The sequence below is a fragment of the Microplitis demolitor genome, chromosome 8, assembly GCF_026212275.2.
Source record: "Microplitis demolitor isolate Queensland-Clemson2020A chromosome 8, iyMicDemo2.1a, whole genome shotgun sequence".
NCBI classification, from domain to species: domain Eukaryota; kingdom Metazoa; phylum Arthropoda; class Insecta; order Hymenoptera; family Braconidae; genus Microplitis; species Microplitis demolitor.
In genome coordinates, this window is record NC_068552.1 from 4,866,660 (window position 1) to 4,884,961 (window position 18,302).

Below are 18,302 nucleotides of genomic sequence, written 5' to 3' on the forward strand. Positions count from 1 at the left end.
AATGCATCATCCCATATAACACATACAATAAGTACTCGGAATATTCGATCGACTTTTTTTTTAATCTAACAATTTTTTTCAACAATAATAACCGTCTCTAAAATTTTTTGAAATTCAATAAAAACTTATGGAATTTCATCAGCTCATTCGTTTGTACAAAGTATTGTGAAATCATTCTTTCCAAATTTCATTACTTTAAATGTTCTATACCTGTACTTCAATACAATGTACTTTTTTCTCGAGTAAGCAGCAGACATACGGGTATACCCGGGTCGAAAAATTTGATCTGTTATTAATCAACTAAAAATTTTAAGTTATTTTTATTAAATTTTATTCTTTATTTATACAGTCGAGTCTCGTTATGAGTCCCCTCGTTATGAGTCCGAGAACCAGGATTTCCACAGAAGACCTTCCCCCTCCACAACGTGAAAAAAAAATTAATTTCAGAGTCTCGATATGAGACCGTATATTCATAAAAAGAAATTAAGAGTTTATTTATCATACTAGTCCTATTATTTGTTTTTAAGCAAGACACTGTATAGCTGTATTACTATAAGAAACATAACACTCAAGTCAAACGGACTTATAACGAGATACTGGAAACAATCACGTACACACTCACACGCTTAAAAAGTAGGGGAAGTTCAACTCACGACTGCCGCCTGCGCTGACAGAGTGGGGGTACACAAATTCCTAAAATTATATTCCCCTACACCCCTTTATGCGGGTTCATAACGAGACTCGACTGTATTTAATTAATATGTGAATTTCAATCTAGTTTTGCCCTTACTATTCCTTATTTAGACTATTTTCAGACTTATTTTCAATCATTTTTAGTCTGTTTTTATTCTTATTTAGTTCAAAATCCGACTTTTACTGTCAATTATTTTTAGTCTGATTTTGATCAATATTCGATCAAAAAAAGATTAAAATTTTTTTTTTATAATTATAATGATAAATAATAAAAACAAAAAATTAATGAAAGTTCGATATTTTTTTACACATTGATATAAAATAATATTTATTTAATAAATAAATTAGCCTCAATTAACATATAGACATTACTTAAAAAAAAATTAACTTCATGCTCCTCCGTTTCTTCTGATAGTGCATCCTAGTAACTGAGACTTTTTTGAACATACATTCTGAGAAAAATCAACTATTTTCCTCTGGCTTCTACCTTCAATTCATTCAGTTCCTTATCATCATCTGTTAGATATTTTTATAAATACAGAAATTTATTATTATAAGTTTATATTCAAAATGAAAGAGAATCTTAATTTATAGGATAATTGGTGAAAAACTTTGCCTTAAAAAAATGAATTATTCTGAGAAACTCAAAGATTGTGCGACACTGAGTAATCTTAATTTAAAAAAATACATTACGTGACAAAATTTTTTTTCAATTCTTTGCTTCATTAAAAGTGATATATAAAAGCAATAAATTTTAATTCAAAAACTAATAAAAAAAGGAATTAATATTTATATTTATGGACAAAGTTAATTACTACATGATTTATTAAAAATAACAAGAATGAATAAAGTTCACTTAAACTTACTGCTCACGGAAAGTAATTCAGGAGCATCTAGATATAGAGGATTATTCAAATTTTCTTGATATTTAAAACGTGCTGTCGCTATTTCGTATTACAATATCACAGAGAGATATTTTGATACGGTTTTGAATGTCTAAATATTTTTCGACTTTATTCAGTAAATTTAAGAAATTTTTGTTGAGATTTTAACGGCAATTTGACTACTTTCGTTAAATATTATTAATATTCTATCAAGACAACTAAAAAATGTAGCTCTCAAATAATCATTTTCTGTCGACATTTTTAAACAAAAGACACTAAGCAAATAGTAAACAAAAAAAAATTCATTCTAGATCTTAGAAAAATTTTTTTTATGTGAAACCTTAATTTTTCATTTAAAAAATAAGATGAAAAATAGATTTAGAAAATATGAAAAAAAAAATGTTAATGAGAGCAATAGTCTCGGATTCATGACTTTTTCACGTCTCTTTATGGTTTTGCTAAAAAATCAGTCACTGGTCAAGCTTATAGAAAATGCATAGAATTACTTTTCAATAATTTTTTTTCTGTATATGCATCTTGAATGACATAAAATTTAAGAAAACATATTAAAAACATGAAAAAAATAGTATTATTATATTAATTTTACTGTTCGTCTATTGTTACACGAAAATGGACCCGTGCCCAGTACTGGAACAGCCAATCATATTAATGTTATCGATAGAAATTAACGGTCAGTTTAATTGACTGGCTAAATCAAGTACAATATCAATTATTACTGGAGCCCTAATATTTAATGCAGTATGTATAATTGTTATAAAAAATAGATTAAGTATAGATATTTCCCTAGTATAACCTCAAATAATTTATTCTGTTTCTATTTTTTATTTCAAAATATTTATTTTCATTTAATATTCAATCATTTTAAAATTTTAAATACATTTTACATTATGGGTGTGATATAGCAGACATCAGACAAATTAAAAATTCTTAATAAATCGAGTAAATAATTAATAATACAAAATTTAAAAAAACGCAAATTCAAAAAATTTTGATATTAATAGTGCTTTTTCTGTAAATATTATTTTTTTAATTATTTATCTTATTTATTCATAATTTTAAAGTTCTCTGATGTTTGCTACATTCATACTCGTTTTACATTAATATTATTCAATAATAATTAATATTTTCACCACGAATAAATGCGAAAAATAACTTATTTCATTTACTGTTCCAGTATTAGGACAACCGAATTCCCGTATTGGAACAAGGCTATTTCAGCGTTCCGGTATTGGGTCTTTTAGGTGTCATAGAAAAAAATTTTTTTTTTATATTAAATTTAAGAAAAATGACCTTATTTGATTATTCTTAAATTGGTAAATGTCTATTCTATATGATGTAATAAATCATTTTGGTTTATAATTTATTTGAACATTTTTAAAACGATACAAATCAGTCATATACCGTTCGTCGTTCCGGTATTGAGACATTTACCTTAAGTCTACGACTTAATCGAGTTTTGACCTTGCACAATTTCAGAACCAAAATTTTTCTAAATTCTAGAATTAATCACACACTCACACACACACATACACACACACACACACACACACACACACACACACACACACACACACACACACACACACACACACACACACACACACACACACACACACACCGATCCGAAAACACGCACGCAAAAATTGGTACAAACTTGCTTTCGCACACACACATCCGAACACACGAACTCATATATTTACACACACGCACATACTAACACACACACACACACAGATCCGAAACCATGCGCATATTTGCGCACACACGCACTCGCACACACACAGTTTAATAGTTTAAAAAAACTTTTAATTCACTCCGCATACGGAGTGATTTCTTTTAAAACTCCGGAACTCCGAGTGGCAGAGTGAATTCGAATTAACATTTAATCCGAATTCATTCTTGTTTTTTGACAGTGTATCATTACAGAAGTATATTAATAATATTAACGAGCGACCTACAGTTATGACGTGATTGTCTGAATATTACATCAAAAATTACACAGAAAGAAATGAGTTTTTGGAGTGAATAATTTCTATTTTCCCTAAGACATTTTATGCCTCAAAAATTCAAAATTAAAATTTCCTTTGAGCGAGAAAAAGTTTTCTTCAGCCAAGAAAAAATTTTCCGCGGCGAGAGATTATTTCTTGGCGCGAAACAATTTTTCGAGTCCTAAAAGACTTTTTTTTTTTTTTTTTCATTTTATAGTAGAAAATTTTTTTTGCGCCAAAAAGTCATTTTTTTTGTATAATATATATAATTTAAATTTAACTGTTTATTAAAATTTCTACTCAAAAATTGACTCTAGAATATTTTGCTTTTTTTGATTAACACTATAAAAATTTAATTAGACAAATCAATTATCAACTTGCGAACTTATTCATTTAGTACATTGAACAATCACGAGATTCTTTAAAAAAAATCTACACACGGTCAAATTTTTTTCTGACAATTGATTTTTAAAAAAGTTTAACAAAAAAAAAATTATAAATAACTTTTAATTATATTTACAAAAGTTATTTTTGAATGTTTAAAAACCATTTAGAATAAATAATTTTTTTTTAATAAAATTTTGAAAGTACCCCATTTCGTCCTCCTAAATATACTGTAAAATTAAATAAATATGAGTATTCTATAATTACCTTCAACCCCAATCTTCGACGGTATGCAGTCTTGATCTCAATAAATAAATAGTAACTTAAATATAGTAAATTAAAATTATTTAAAAATAAATTAATATCAATTAAAACTAATTTAAATTAAATAATAAATCTAACTAAAATTATGTTCAGTCGCGCATTTATAAATTTTATTATAAATTTATTATAACTATATCTTTAAATTTACATATGTTTATTATATTTTTAAAATAATTATTTCACCTAGACTTTATAATTTAAATTCATTTGCTTAAAATTATAGTCTAAATGTATGTTTAAAGATACACTTAAATTTCAGTTTTACTTAAGATTTTAAGCTGCTTATTTGTTTATTGCAGCCTTCGGCTTAAAAATTATATTGAGTTGTTACTAAATAACTGGATTTTTTCCCAGTCATTAAAATATTATAATTTTTAGAAAATATTCAAATATTTATACCAAAAGAGATGGGTATTCTCGCTCATCCTCTTAAATTCATAAAGTTTACATTTGGGCATTTTTTTTTTTGTAATCTTTTAACAATCCTCCGGGTTTTTTGTAGTCTGCATATTATAAAATTCAGTAGACGTGCTAATAATATTTTGGTAAACATTGCCATTAGGGTCCAGCCATGCCGTTACCTTAATTATCCTCAGGTATGTTGTTGGACCCAACGACGTCAAACTTTGCACCTGGCCTCTCTCGCCACCCACACCTTCCCAAAAACTGTCATCTTTTAATTACTCCTACCTCTGGTCACCTGACCTACTTGCCATTCGTTGAAAACTTATCCTACTTCCTATTTGCTGATTCCCACTACTAAATATTGTAATGACCTCCGCCCTGGGTCAAGCTACCTTTGAACTTTGTAAATTTTTGTAATACTAGTTGCTTCAAATATATCATAGCGCACAGTCGCATAAAATAAACGACTGATTGACTTAAATTTTGAGTATATTTTTTTGGTGCAAGATTTATTGCAAGTCTTGCACGTAACATTAATCACTTGCTGTAAACCAACCGCGAGTTAAAACATTGGTCCTTCGAGCCGGTTAGTTAAAATTAATTAACTTTCCAGTGGCATTTTCTATTTTTTGTGTTATTATTACGTTGCAATCGCGCAATTTTGTTAATATCGAGTCAGTGCGTGCTCAACAAAGTTTAAGTGCAATCAGTTTACATTATCAAGCATCGACCAGTGAACACATCTGCATCGTCTGTTCCTGCCCAACAACTGTTATCCAGTGGAAGCGACATCGGCTGTTCCTGTTCAACTTCTGGTACCCAGAGTCGGCCGTGCTTTCTCACCAACTTCTGTGATCAGCATCCAGTTGATAAAGTAAGTCAATTGACTACCAATTTCCTTACATTTCTCAGTTATATTATTCCATTCCTCGAATATTGTTTTTGGTTATTGCCTTTATTTTGATTTCTTCGCGTTTTTTATATTATTGCTATATCAAATTCGCTATCTCACTATGACGGAAGCTCTTATTGAATCGTTGACCAGCAAACGGGCTGGTACCAAGAGATCTTTGATCGCTTATTCTAATTTTTTGGCTAAATTTGGACCAGAAAGTGATGTCTCGGTTCTCGAAAAAAGGTTTTGCGAAATAGAGGAAGTGCGTAATAAATTCCTCGCTTTTCAAGAAGATCTTGAAGGCTTACAGGATGAATCTGATGAGCTTTTTGCACATCGTATTGAATTTGATGAAATGTATTTTAATGAGTATGGTATCGCTACCAAACTTTTAGCGCAGTATTCGAAAAATTTACGACATCTGCAGCTCCTTCGCAAGAGTTATCTCAAAATATCGCGCCATAGCCACAAGAAATCAATACTAATGATACGGGAGCAAACACCAGTAATGTGACGCTTCATATCAACAATCAAGTTCCTGATCCGTCTGCAGAGATTTCAGCAATCCATGAGCCAGTTTTTCCGACGTGCGCTGACCCTGGTCAGCAGATTGGAGTTTCTCATAATTTAAATTCTCGCAATCAACCGCAGTTGATACCTCAAGTTTCGCAAAGCTTTTCTTATGATCCTTATGCTAATACTGCATCCGGATTGCCGACTATTTCGCTGCCAACTTTCAAGGGGACTTACGACACTTGGTTGGGTTTCCATGATTTGTTTAACTCCCTTGTTCATAAGGATTTAAATATCCCACCTGTTCGTAAGCTATTTTATTTAAAGGGTTGTTTGAAAGGTGAAGCAGCTGAGATAATTGAGGCGTCTGATGAAAATTACGAAGTGGCATGGGAGCTTTTGAAAGAAAGATATGATGATCGTAATTACATATGGGATTGTCATATTAAAGCTATTATAGATATGCCGTCTTTATCCAAGGAATTGTCAGTGCGATCTTTCCTGGATAGCTTACAGAAGCACTTACGTACTCTGAAGGCTTTGAAGGAGCCTATAGCTTCATGGGACTCCATATTAATTGTTATACTTCGTGAAAAGCTTAACTCTTCTGCCCGCGAACTGTGGGAGGATCTCAGTACTGGTGCAGGTCGCTCTACTATTAAAAATTTCCTCGAGTTTCTTAAGCGGCGCGCGCAGTTAGAAGGCGTTAGAGCGCAGACTTCAGCTTCAAAGCATTCGCAGGAAAAGCAGAGTTCTCGGCATAATAATAATAATAATAATAATAATAATAATAATAATAATAATAATAATAATAATAATAATAATAATAATAATAATAATAAATCGCAACAATCATTCATGGCTGCCACACAGGAGCAGCGATGTGTATACTGTAATGAAAATCATCAGGTGTACACTTGCAGCAAGTTCGCTGCCTTAACTCCTTACGCTCGGTACGAAGCATCAAGAAATGGTGGTTGGTGTACTAATTGTTTAAAAAGGAGCCACCGATCGTCCAAGTGCACGTCTCAACCGTGCCGCAATTGTAAGCAAAGGCACCATACGCTTTTGCATTTTGAGAAAGGTAATAATCCTTCTGATCAAACTAATGGACTTCAAGTTTCGTCACATTTTGCTACGAGTACTACGAGCATGCATACTCAATCATCGTCACAAGCGGTATTAGCCACTGCTATCGTTGATTTTGTTAATAGTCAAGGTAAAACTAAACCTTGTCGTGTATTTTTAGACGCGGGTTCTCAGGCACATTTTATAACTGAGGACGTTGCAAACTTTTTAAATTTAGTTAAAAAGCCTACTAACATTTTTGTCACAGGCATCGATAATACTTCTACTAATGTTAACTTCTCTGCACGTGTTACATTGCGTTCTCGTGTCAGCAAATATGAAAAAACGACTGATTTTTTAATTATACCTCAGATCAGCCAAACGATGCCTTCTATTACTATTAATCAGGCTGCGCTCGACATACCAAAAAATATCCAGCTAGCAGATCCTGACTTCTTCAGGCCTTCCAAGGTAGATGCATTGATTGGAGTTAAATTATTTTATAAATTGCTCAGCGTTGGGCAAATATTATTAAAAAACCACCCTGAGGCGGTACTTCAAAAAACACAATTGGGTTGGATAGTTGCCGGTGAGTTCAATCAATTTCCTCAGGCTGCAAGTGTATCTTGTCATATGGCTGTTCAGTCAGACCCTCCAGATGTAAACTTAACTCGTTTTTGGGAGCTTGAGGAGCTTTCAGATGCTGTGGTCCTGTCACCAGAAGAAAAGACTTGTGAAGAACATTATTCTCGCTATACCAAGAGAAATGCTGATGGAAGGTATGAAGTTAGATTGCCATTCAACAATAAGAAGTCGGCTTTGGGTGAGTCTTACTCGTCTGCGCTAAGACGTTTCTATGCATTGGAGCGAAAGTTTCAGCAGAAGCCTGATGTTCGAGATGATTATGTGACTTTTTTGAACGAGTATATATCTTTGGGACATATGTCACTGGCCAATGATCAAGAAGCAAAAAATAAAGGATTCTTCCTTCCTCATCATGCTGTTTTAAAGGAAGACAACGTAACTACAAAAGTTCGCGTTGTTTTTGATGGTTCTGCTCGAACTTCTACCGGGGTTTCATTAAACGATACTCTCATGTTTGGACCTAAACTACAAGATGATTTATTTATTATTCTCATGCGCTTTCGTTCTCATACTTATGTGCTTACTGCAGACGCTGAAAAAATGTATCGGCAAGTGCGTGTTAATTACGACGATGCCCAATATCAAAAAATTCTGTATCGCGCATATTCAATTGAGCCTATTCAGACATATGTGCTTAATACAGCAACATATGGCACTACTAGCGCTTCGTATTTAGCTATTAAAACTTTATTTAAATTAGCTGAAGATGAGCAAAATAATTTTCCTATCGCAGCTCAAGTGCTGCGCAGAGACTTTTACGTGGATGATTGACTCTCAGGTGCAGATACGATTTCTGAAGCAATCATTTTACGTGATGAACTCATCGCGATGTTAAAAAAAGGTGGATTTTGTCTAAGAAAATGGGCTTCAAATCACCCGTCAATGCTTATCAAGAATCAGGAGCATCCTGATAGCACCCATATGTCTTTGGATCCTGATTCATCCATTAAGGCTTTGGGCATCCGTTGGAATTCCCGCGAGGACTATTTCTTTTATTCCGTGAATATTACGCCTCGTGAGACCATAACTAAAAGGACTATATTGTCTCAAATAGCTAAACTTTTTGATCCTCTTGGACTGCTTGGTCCCATTATTGTGTACGCCAAAATTCTCATCCAGCTACTGTGAAAGGCTGGTGTTGCTTGGGATGAATCAATTCCGCTTGAAATTCATTCATCGTGGTTTGCGTATCAGGACCAGCTATCATTGATTGGAAAATTACGTTTTCATCGAGGAGTGACAATACCTAACGCCGTTAATGTACAGCTGCATGGGTTCTGCGATGCCAGTGAGAAAGCGTATGGCGCCTGTTTATATTTGCGCTCGACTGACACTCATGGACGAGTCCATATGCGCCTAATTTGCTCTAAATCACGCGTTGCACCTGTCAAGCTTCTAACGTTGCCCAGATTAGAGCTCTGTGCCTCACTACTGCTTGCTCGACTTTATCGTACTGTAAAGCCGGCTATATTAAAAGAAATTAATGAGTCTTATCTTTGGTCCGACTCTACAATCGTGCTGCATTGGATAAATACTCCAGCTTACCGCCTGAAAACGTTCGTATCTAATCGTGTAGCAGAAATACAAGAAGTTGCAGCGTCTTGCTACTGGCGTCATGTCTCTTCACAAGACAACCCCGCGGATCTTATATCACGTGGTCTACTTCCATCGGAATTCATGGCGAGCTCCATTTGGTTTGAGGGTCCATCTTGGCTATTACAAAAAAGCTCATTATGGCCTAACGAAGAACTCAATTCTATCGACATTCCTGAGTTGAAACCAATAATTCCCAAAATTGCTTGTATGAAAATTGAACTCAAAGAGTATAATCTTATTGAAAGATATAGCTCATTCAGCAAGCTCCAGAAAGTTATTGCATACATAAGGCGTTTTATCCACAACGCTAAATCAACTAATCAGCGCAAATTTGGTCCATTAAGTGCTGATGAACTTTTGCAATCTCATGACTTAATTATTCAAATGGTTCAATTATCATTATTTAAAAAAGATATTGAATTAATAAAGAGAGGGGAACAGCTTCCTGCTACTAGCAAATTAATTCCATTGAACCCAATTTTGGATGACTGTGGTATCTTGCGTGTTGGAGGCAGGATCGCACGTGCTTCTATAGCTTCGGACCAGCTCCATCCGATTTTATTGCCAAGCCAGCATCACATTACCAAGATAATTATAAGAGCAGAGCACATAAGGTTTAAGCATGCTGGAATACAGTCGACTCTATATTCTGTGCGTCAGGTATTGGCCTATGAACGGCCGGAGCACCGCGAGGAGCGTAATTCACAAATGTGTGCCCTGTTATCGGGCTAAGCCGCGCCTTTTGGATCATCGTATGGGAATTTTACCTGCTCAACGTGTGACCTCATCGAGGCCTTTCCTTCGCGTTGGTGTGGACTATTGTGGTCCCTTTTATATAAAGGAAAAGCGTCATCGTAATCGCGGTCGTATAAAAGTTTATGTAGCGGTATATATATGCATGTGCACAAAAGCTGTGCATTTAGAACTCGTCAGTGACCTCACAACAGAGGCTTTTATTGCAAGCCTGAGGCGCCTTTTTGCGAGAAGGGGAAAATCAGCAGAAATTCACTCCGACAATGCCACTAATTTTGTTGGAGCTAAAAACGAGTTAAACGAGCTCTATAATATGTTCAATTCTGAAGCGCATCGGAGCGCTATAGTAAACTTTTGAAATGAAGAAAAAATCTCTTGGCATTTTATTCCTCCCAGGTCTCCTCATTTTGAAGGGATTTGGGAGGCTGCAGTCAAATCATTTAAACATCACCTCGTCCGTACTGTAGGTAATGTCTTGCTTACTTTTGAGCAATTAGAGACTTATATAATTGAAAGAGAGGCAATACTAAATTCTCGACTGATATCTCCTATGTCCTCTGATCCTAACGATCTTCTCCCATTGTCTCCTGCCCATTTCCTTATAGGTAGTCCATTGACTTCTTTTCCGAGATTGACTTTTCAAGCACACCATCCAATCGCTTGTCAGCCTGGCAGCATGCTCAGCAGCTCAAGCAGTACTTCTGGACACGCTGGGATAAAGGGTATCTTCAGCAGCTCATCAAATTCAGCGGATCCCGATCTCAACCACCTAATCTCAAGGTCAGATCCTTAGTTCTCATTTTTGGGGAGAATTTGCCTCCTTTAAAATGGGCTCTAGGACGCATTGTCACTGTACATCCTGGCCAGGATGAAATTGTTAGAGTACTTACACTCAAAACCAAAACCGGCAAATACCAGCGATGTGTTAAGAAGCTCTGCCCTCTTCGCATAGATGAAGAAGATGACGACTTCACTCCAGCTGATTGAACCAGGCCGTTCAAGGGGGGCGGCATGTTCAGTCGCGCATTTATAAATTTTATTATAAATTTATTATAACTATATCTTTAAATTTACATATTTTCATTATATTTTTAAAATAATTATTTCACCTAGACTTTATAATTTAAATTCATTTGCTTAAAGTTATAGTCTAAATGTATGTTTAAAGATACACTTAAATTTTAGTTTTACTTAAGATTTTAAACTGCTTATTTGTTTATTGCAGCCTTCGGCTTAAAAATTATATTGAGTTGTTACTAAATAACTGGATTTTTTCCCAGTCATTAAAATATTATAATTTATAGAAAATATTCAAATATTTATACCAAAAGAGACGGGTATTCTCGCTCGACCTCTTATAGTCATAAAATTTACATTTGGGCATTTTTTTTTTGTAATCTTTTAACAATCCTCCGGGTTTTTTGTAGTCTGCATATTATAAAATTCAGTAGACGTGCTAATATTTTTGGTAAACATTGCCATTAGGGTCCAGCCATGCCGTTACCTTAATTATCCTCAGGTATGTTGTTGGACCCAACGACGTCAAACTTTGCACCTGGCCTCTCTCGCCACCCACACCTTCCCAAAAACTGTCATCTTTTAATTACTCCTACCTCTGGTCACCTGACCTACTTGCCATTCGTTGAAAACTCATCCTACTTCCTATTTGCTGATTCCCACTACTAAATATTGTAATGACCTCCGCCCTGGGTCAAGCTACCTTTGAACTTTGTAAATTTTTGTAATACTAGTTGCTTCAAATATATCATAGCGCACAGTCGCATAGAATAAACGACTGATTGACTTAAATTTTGAGTATATTTTTTTGGTGCAAGATTTATTGCAAGTCTTGCACGTAACATTAATCACTTGCTGTAAACCAACCGCGAGTCAAAAAAAATTATTATTCTTAAAGAGACTAATTAATATTAATTGAAAGCAATGGGATTCAAGGAATCTTATAACTATTTTTAAATTAAAAAAATTTTTTTAGAATAAATAAATTTTTTATTAAAAAATAGAAAAAATATTTATGAAATTATATACAAAATTGAAAAAAAAAAAAAATATATAATAAAAAAAAATTAACATGATACTTATATTTATTGCTAATATACTAATGAATATAATTATTTAAAAAAAATGCTCGTTTTTATTATTTATTTAAAAAAAACAAAACGTCAAAAAATCTATAGAAATCATTTAAATAATGAAAAAATATGAGCAAAAAATAAAAAAAAAATAATTGCACGTATATGTGTCCTTATTTTAAGTTAATTAATAAGAATTTTTAAATATATACATGATCACCATTAGTAAAAAAAAATATATAAGATATTTACAATTTAGCACTATATGAGTGCATGGGGTTCCTTTACATGATGGAACAGAGCCCAGACTTTTCGTGGCTTTTTGAATCTGGCGGCATCACCCACAATGGTGTCTGCTGAAGATTTGGCTTAACACGCTTAGGAACCTTGATCAGTTCCACCTCCTTCTCCACGACTGGTTCAGGCACCGGGACCACCTTCTTCCTGGGCACCATTTTCGTCTTTATATTGACGGTAATGGTCGTTTTAACCCGTTCAACGTTCACTGGACGAAAAATGAGATTACCGTCGATTTCACATGTCGGCTAAAACGTGTCGGACGGAGTCACTTCACTGGATTCCTCGATTTTGATTTTTTTGTATTGAGCATCATGCTCAATATCAAAAATATCGGCGGACCGTTTGGATGCAGATTGTAGACTTGAAGAAATACACTTCATGTCACCCATAATGATTTGATATAAACTTGAATGATCGTTACGTTAACGAAAGCTTGGAGTTTAAGATTTAGGTTATATTCAGAAACAACTTGGTTCGAGTTTGAAACTGAATGATGTTAAAATTTTAAGGACCGATGTTTAACTAGACTGCAATACTTCCGGGAAGGGGGTGGGGGTCGGATCTAATGGGATATTTGCACCGAATCATCAGTAATGGATGCTCTACGTCGTCCATTACGTTCTCATTTAGACCTATTTTAATATTAATCCCAAGAATTTGTGCTGAAAAGAAAACGGATTACCCGGCGACATAATTATACATGCGTATGTCTAATGCTTTCTCTAGAAAAAAGTACAGTTTATTTAGGTACAGGTATAGAACATTAGAGGTAATGACATTTTGAAACCATTTAATACTGGGTACATTATTTATATAATATCACCTTTGACCAAAACACATCTATACTTATACAAATCATCCTACTAAATAACTTGAGTAGTACATCTGTCTAGCGTCTATAGTGATCAATTGGTAAATAAGTTAGGATTAAAACGTTTATGAATATCCATTTTGTGAAAGAATGATTTTAGAATATTTTGTACAACAAATGCGTCGATGGAATTCCATAAGTTTTTATTGGATTCTAAAAATTTTTGTCTTTTCACCCCTTAAAAAACGTTTCTTATAATTTTATGAAATTTTTTCAGTGAACCAATAAAAAAATTATAAATTTTTGATAAAAATTGCTTTTTTTATTATAAATAGCTATAATTTTTTCTAAATTTGACTAATTAAAATCTTTTTTCTCAAAATTTTCTTTTTCAAATGTACATTTTGAAAAAAAATACGAAAAAATTATTGTAACCTATCTTCTTTGTTTTTTTTTTTTAGATTTTTGGAAAAAATAAAAAAATTTTCAATATTTACCATTTCTGATTTTTTTTTTGTTATGTAAAACCTTGACATTTACTGCAAATCATCAAATTATTTTAAAGTGATATTTTTTCGAATTAGATTTTCTTTTCCAAATAAAAAAAAAATTTGAAAACTAGCATTATTTCTTATAACACCATTCTGGCAATTTTTGAAAGTGCTCAGATAACTTCTAAATTTCGAAAAAAAAAAATGAAAACAATAATTTCAAATAGTAGTCGTCAAAAAATTTTGAATTTTTTTTTTAAATCAAGTCAAAAAATAGAAGAACGTTCTGAATAATTTTTTTGTATTTTTTGGAAAAAAAAAAATACAATCCAAAAAAAAATCACTCTGAAAAAACTTGAGCATTTGGAAAAAATTATAAACCGAAAAATATTTGATTTCTTTCAAAAATCTATAAAAGAAAACAAAGAAGATAGGACACAATGATTTTTTTGTATTTTGTTTTGTCGCACGACTGTTTTGCCGTGAGAATATCGTCAAAAATTGCAGTAATACAATGACCAAAAAAGTACAAAGTTTTGCAGTAAAACTTGAGTTGATTTTATTTAATGCATGGAGACCGAGCTGTCTCGTACAAAATTCGATGTATAACTAACTTAAAATTACTAACTTAAAAATCTAGGTACAAATTTCATAAGAGAAAAGAGTGGGAAAAAGGGTGTACATTTTAGCGGTAGTAACGAAAAATTCGGAAGTGATTGGTAATGCGGAAGGAAGAGAAGGGATAAGGGGCATTACGGAGAATGAGCCTGAGCGTGGGTGCAGCATAAGCAGGACGAAAGAGAAAGGAAATGACGTCACTAGACGTAGGAAATTTGGAAATGGCGAATGCCGGACTCAAGGGTCGCCAAGTATGGTAAGGTTTTAGAGAACAATAGGCAATAAAATTAAGAGGGTGAGCTTAAAAATATGAGTACAATATTTTCAAATAACTAACATACAATTTATAAAAAAAGAGTCTACTAGAGGCTTAGGACGAAATGCATTGTAACTCACAAACAAATATGTACAAAAAAAAATGAGTATATAAAATAAACCTAAGGCTCGTGAAAGATTTTACTGACTTGAACATCTGCTAGCAACGTGTTAGAAAAAACAAAAATTCTTAAGAATAAAATTAAACATATAGAAATATAACTAAAATATTTAAGTGTAAAAGTCCCAAGGGATTATTTAACGATGGGCAATAAATTTAGGAATTTAAATCTAACACAAAAATCGTATGTTTAAATTAAAGTGAATTTACAAAGTACATTAAAAAATAAATAAAAAAAAAGAAAGCATAATTTTATTAATTAGCGCTTGAACATGCCGCCCCCCTTGAACTATCAAAGTTCAAAAAGAGGAAAAAGTTGCGCGATCGCTCACTCCAAAGGTAGTGGACACATTTTCTTGGTGCACCGCTTATATTCGCCGCTGCGGGTCTTCACAGTAGCCACCCGCACGATGCCATCTGGTCCAGGGTGTGTTGCGATGATGCGGCCTACAGCCCAAGCAAGTGGTGGAAGATTGTCCTCGTAGAGCAGAACAAGATTTCCTACTTGTAGATTGGGATCCGGGGATCGATGATGGAGGCTGATGATGTTGTTCAGGTACTCACGATGCCAGCGGTTCCAAAAATGCTGCTTCAGCTTCTGAGCATGTTGCCACGCCGATAGGCGGTTAGCGGCAATGTCTATGAAGTCCTCTTCGGGAAAGCTTGTCAGTGGACCACCAGTTAGGAAATGACCGGCGGTTAGAGGAAGCAAGTCATTGGGGTCAGAGGACATAGGAGAAAGTTTAATATCGGGAGTTTAATATCGCTTCTATTTCAATGACATAAGTTTCCAATTGATGATATGTTAATAACGTATCCCCAACGGATCGAACCAAATGAGTTTTAAACGATTTCACGGTCGCCTCCCAAAGCCCGCCGAAATGCGGTGCCCTGGGAGGTATAAAGTGCCAAACGATCTTGTTTTCATCAAGAAATTCTCTTACTGAGTTTTTATAGTCTATTGAGTCAAAGAGGCTTTGAAGCTCACGATTAGCTCCCACAAAATTGGTTGCGTTGTCTGAATATATCTCGACTGATTTGCCTCTTCTGGAAAATAGACGACGGAGACTTGCTAAAAAAGCTTCAGTAGTGAGATCGCATACTAGCTCTAAGTGCACGGCCTTAGTGACCATGCACACATATATTGCTACATAAACCTTTATCTTTTTTTGATTGCGAAACCGCTTCTCTTTTATGTAGAGATGACCACAGTAGTCAACTCCAGTTTTAAGAAAGGCGCGAGAGGCCGTCACGCGAGCTCCAGGTAGTAGGCCGGAGCCGTGATCTGCTAACCTAGGCTTGGCCCGAAAACACGGCAAGCAGCGATGTAGAACCTTGCGTACGGTGCTTCGCCCATTGGCAAACCAATAAGTTTGTCGCAGAGAATATAGTGTGGCCTGAATACCAGCGTGCATGAGACGCTTATGCTCACCACGTATAATTATGCCCGTAATGTGATGAGAGCTAGGCAATAGGATAGGATGGCGAGTGCCTTCAGCCAATTCCGAGTGCTGAAGCCGTCCACCAACCCTCAGCAGACCAGCTTCATCAAGATACGGGGTTAACGGAATCAACCTGCTAGATTCAGGAAGGTTCTCTTTCTTCTGAAGGCATTAAATTTCCTTCAAAAAGGCTGAATATTGAGTAAGCCTCATTATGAGAGAATGAGACCCTGAGTTTTCTAGAGGAGTTAGCGCGCCAGCACGTCGCTGGGCTGTATTTTTAATGTTATGAATAAAACGTAACACGTAAGCGATTACTCGCTGAAGTTTACCGAAAGAACTGTACCTTTCAAGGACATTTATGCCTTTGAAGTTCAGTGCAAGGCAGGCAATCAGTTCTTCAATATTTGGTTTGATCTCAGGGATATCGATTGTCTGCAAGACTCTTTGGGGCCAAAAATCTGAGTTGAACGTCAACCAAGCTGGACCCCGAGGCCAGAGGGTATTTTTAATGAACTCGGAAGGAAGCTGGCCTTGTGAAATGAAATCAGCAGGGTTATCTTGGGATGACAAATGACGCCAATGACAATGGGGAGTCATCCTCTGCACTTCAACTACTCGGTTTGCTACAAAGGTTTTGAGACGATGAGGAGGAGTTTTCAGCCAATGTAAAGCGATGGTCGAGTCTGACCATAGATATACGTCATCAATGGCCAGTAAAAGTGACTCACGTACGGTCGTATATAGATTTGCCAAGAGCACTGCACCGCAGAGCTCTAAACGAGGCAGGCTTACTGTACTGGCGGGTGCAACGCGAGATTTTGAGCAAATTAATTGTACTTGCACGGCGCCTTCGCAAGTTGTAGAGCGTAAGTAAAGACATGCGCCGTAGGCTTTCTCGCTTGCATCGCAAAAGCCATGAATTTGGATATTTAAGACACCAGGACATATAAGACATCGAGGAAAACGTAGTTTTTCAAGCAGAGATAATTGTTCCTGATAGGCGACCCACATCTCATGGATGTTCTGGGGAATGGATTCATCCCAGCTGACCCCAGATTTCCAGCAAAGCTGGATGATGATTTTAGCATAGACGATGACTGGACCTAGGAAACCCAGTGGGTCAAACAACTTGGCTATTTGAGATAAAATAGTTCTTTTCGTGAATGATTTGAATTTAGAGAGGTTTACGCTATAGAATAATGTATCTTCCCGAGAGTTCCAGTGAATACCTAGAGTCTTCACAGTGGCCTCTAGGTTGAGAGACATGTGAGTGGACGTAGGATGCTCGGGGTAATTAGAAATCAGAGCGGGAGAGCTGGAAGCCCATTTTCGTAGATTGAACCCACCTTTTTTCAGTAATTCGTTAAGTTGATCCCGAAGTAGGGCAGCCTCGGTAAGGCTATTAGCCCCTGTGAGGACGTCATCAACATAAAAGTCTCTCATTAAAACGGTGGCTGCTAAAGGATATAAGTGACCCTCGTCTTTAGCTAGCTGATGTAGCGATCGAACAGCCAAGTGAGAGGCAGAAGCCGTACCATAAGTAACGGTGTCGAGCGTGTACGTATTTATCGATGCTTGAGGGCCATTTCGATAAATAATTTTTTGATATTTAGTGTCGACCGGGTGGACACGAATCTGCCGATACATTTTTTCAATATCTGCGGTAAGAGCATGAATATGGGACCGGAAACGAGTGAGAATAACAAACAGGTCGTCCTGTAGTTTAGGACCAACCATTAAGGTGTCATTTAACGAGATACCCGTCGAGGTTTTTGCCGAACCGTCGAAAACCACTCTAATTTTTGTGGTCAGACTATCCTGTTTGATGACGGCATGATGAGGAAGGTAAAAGCCAGCAGAGGTATTCTCCTCTTCTGGGGCTAGAGACATATGATGGAGCTCTTCGTATTCGGTTAGAAACGCCGAATAATCGCGATGAAGC

The 18,302-nt window shown here is 35.2% G+C and overlaps 3 protein-coding genes across 3 annotated transcripts; 2 read left to right on the forward strand and 1 right to left on the reverse strand.

The window, feature by feature from the left end:
* The first annotated feature begins 6,965 nt into the window (after positions 1 to 6,965).
* Positions 6,966 to 8,591, forward strand: LOC106693143 (uncharacterized). The gene has a single exon (XM_014439439.2). It carries the CDS (start codon positions 6,966 to 6,968, stop codon positions 8,589 to 8,591), a length of 1,626 nt encoding a protein of 541 aa, XP_014294925.2.
* Positions 8,592 to 9,170: 579 nt separating this feature from the next.
* On the forward strand, positions 9,171 to 10,148 carry LOC103572001 (uncharacterized). Its single transcript, XM_008550381.3, has 2 exons — positions 9,171 to 9,803; positions 9,846 to 10,148. The coding sequence occupies exons 1-2, from the start codon at positions 9,171 to 9,173 to the stop codon at positions 10,146 to 10,148; spliced, it is 936 nt and encodes a 311-aa protein (XP_008548603.3).
* Positions 10,149 to 16,528: 6,380 nt separating this feature from the next.
* Positions 16,529 to 18,097, reverse strand: LOC128668441 (uncharacterized). Its single transcript, XM_053741505.1, has one exon. It carries the CDS (start codon positions 18,095 to 18,097, stop codon positions 16,529 to 16,531), a length of 1,569 nt encoding a protein of 522 aa, XP_053597480.1.
* Positions 18,098 to 18,302: the final 205 nt, after the last annotated feature.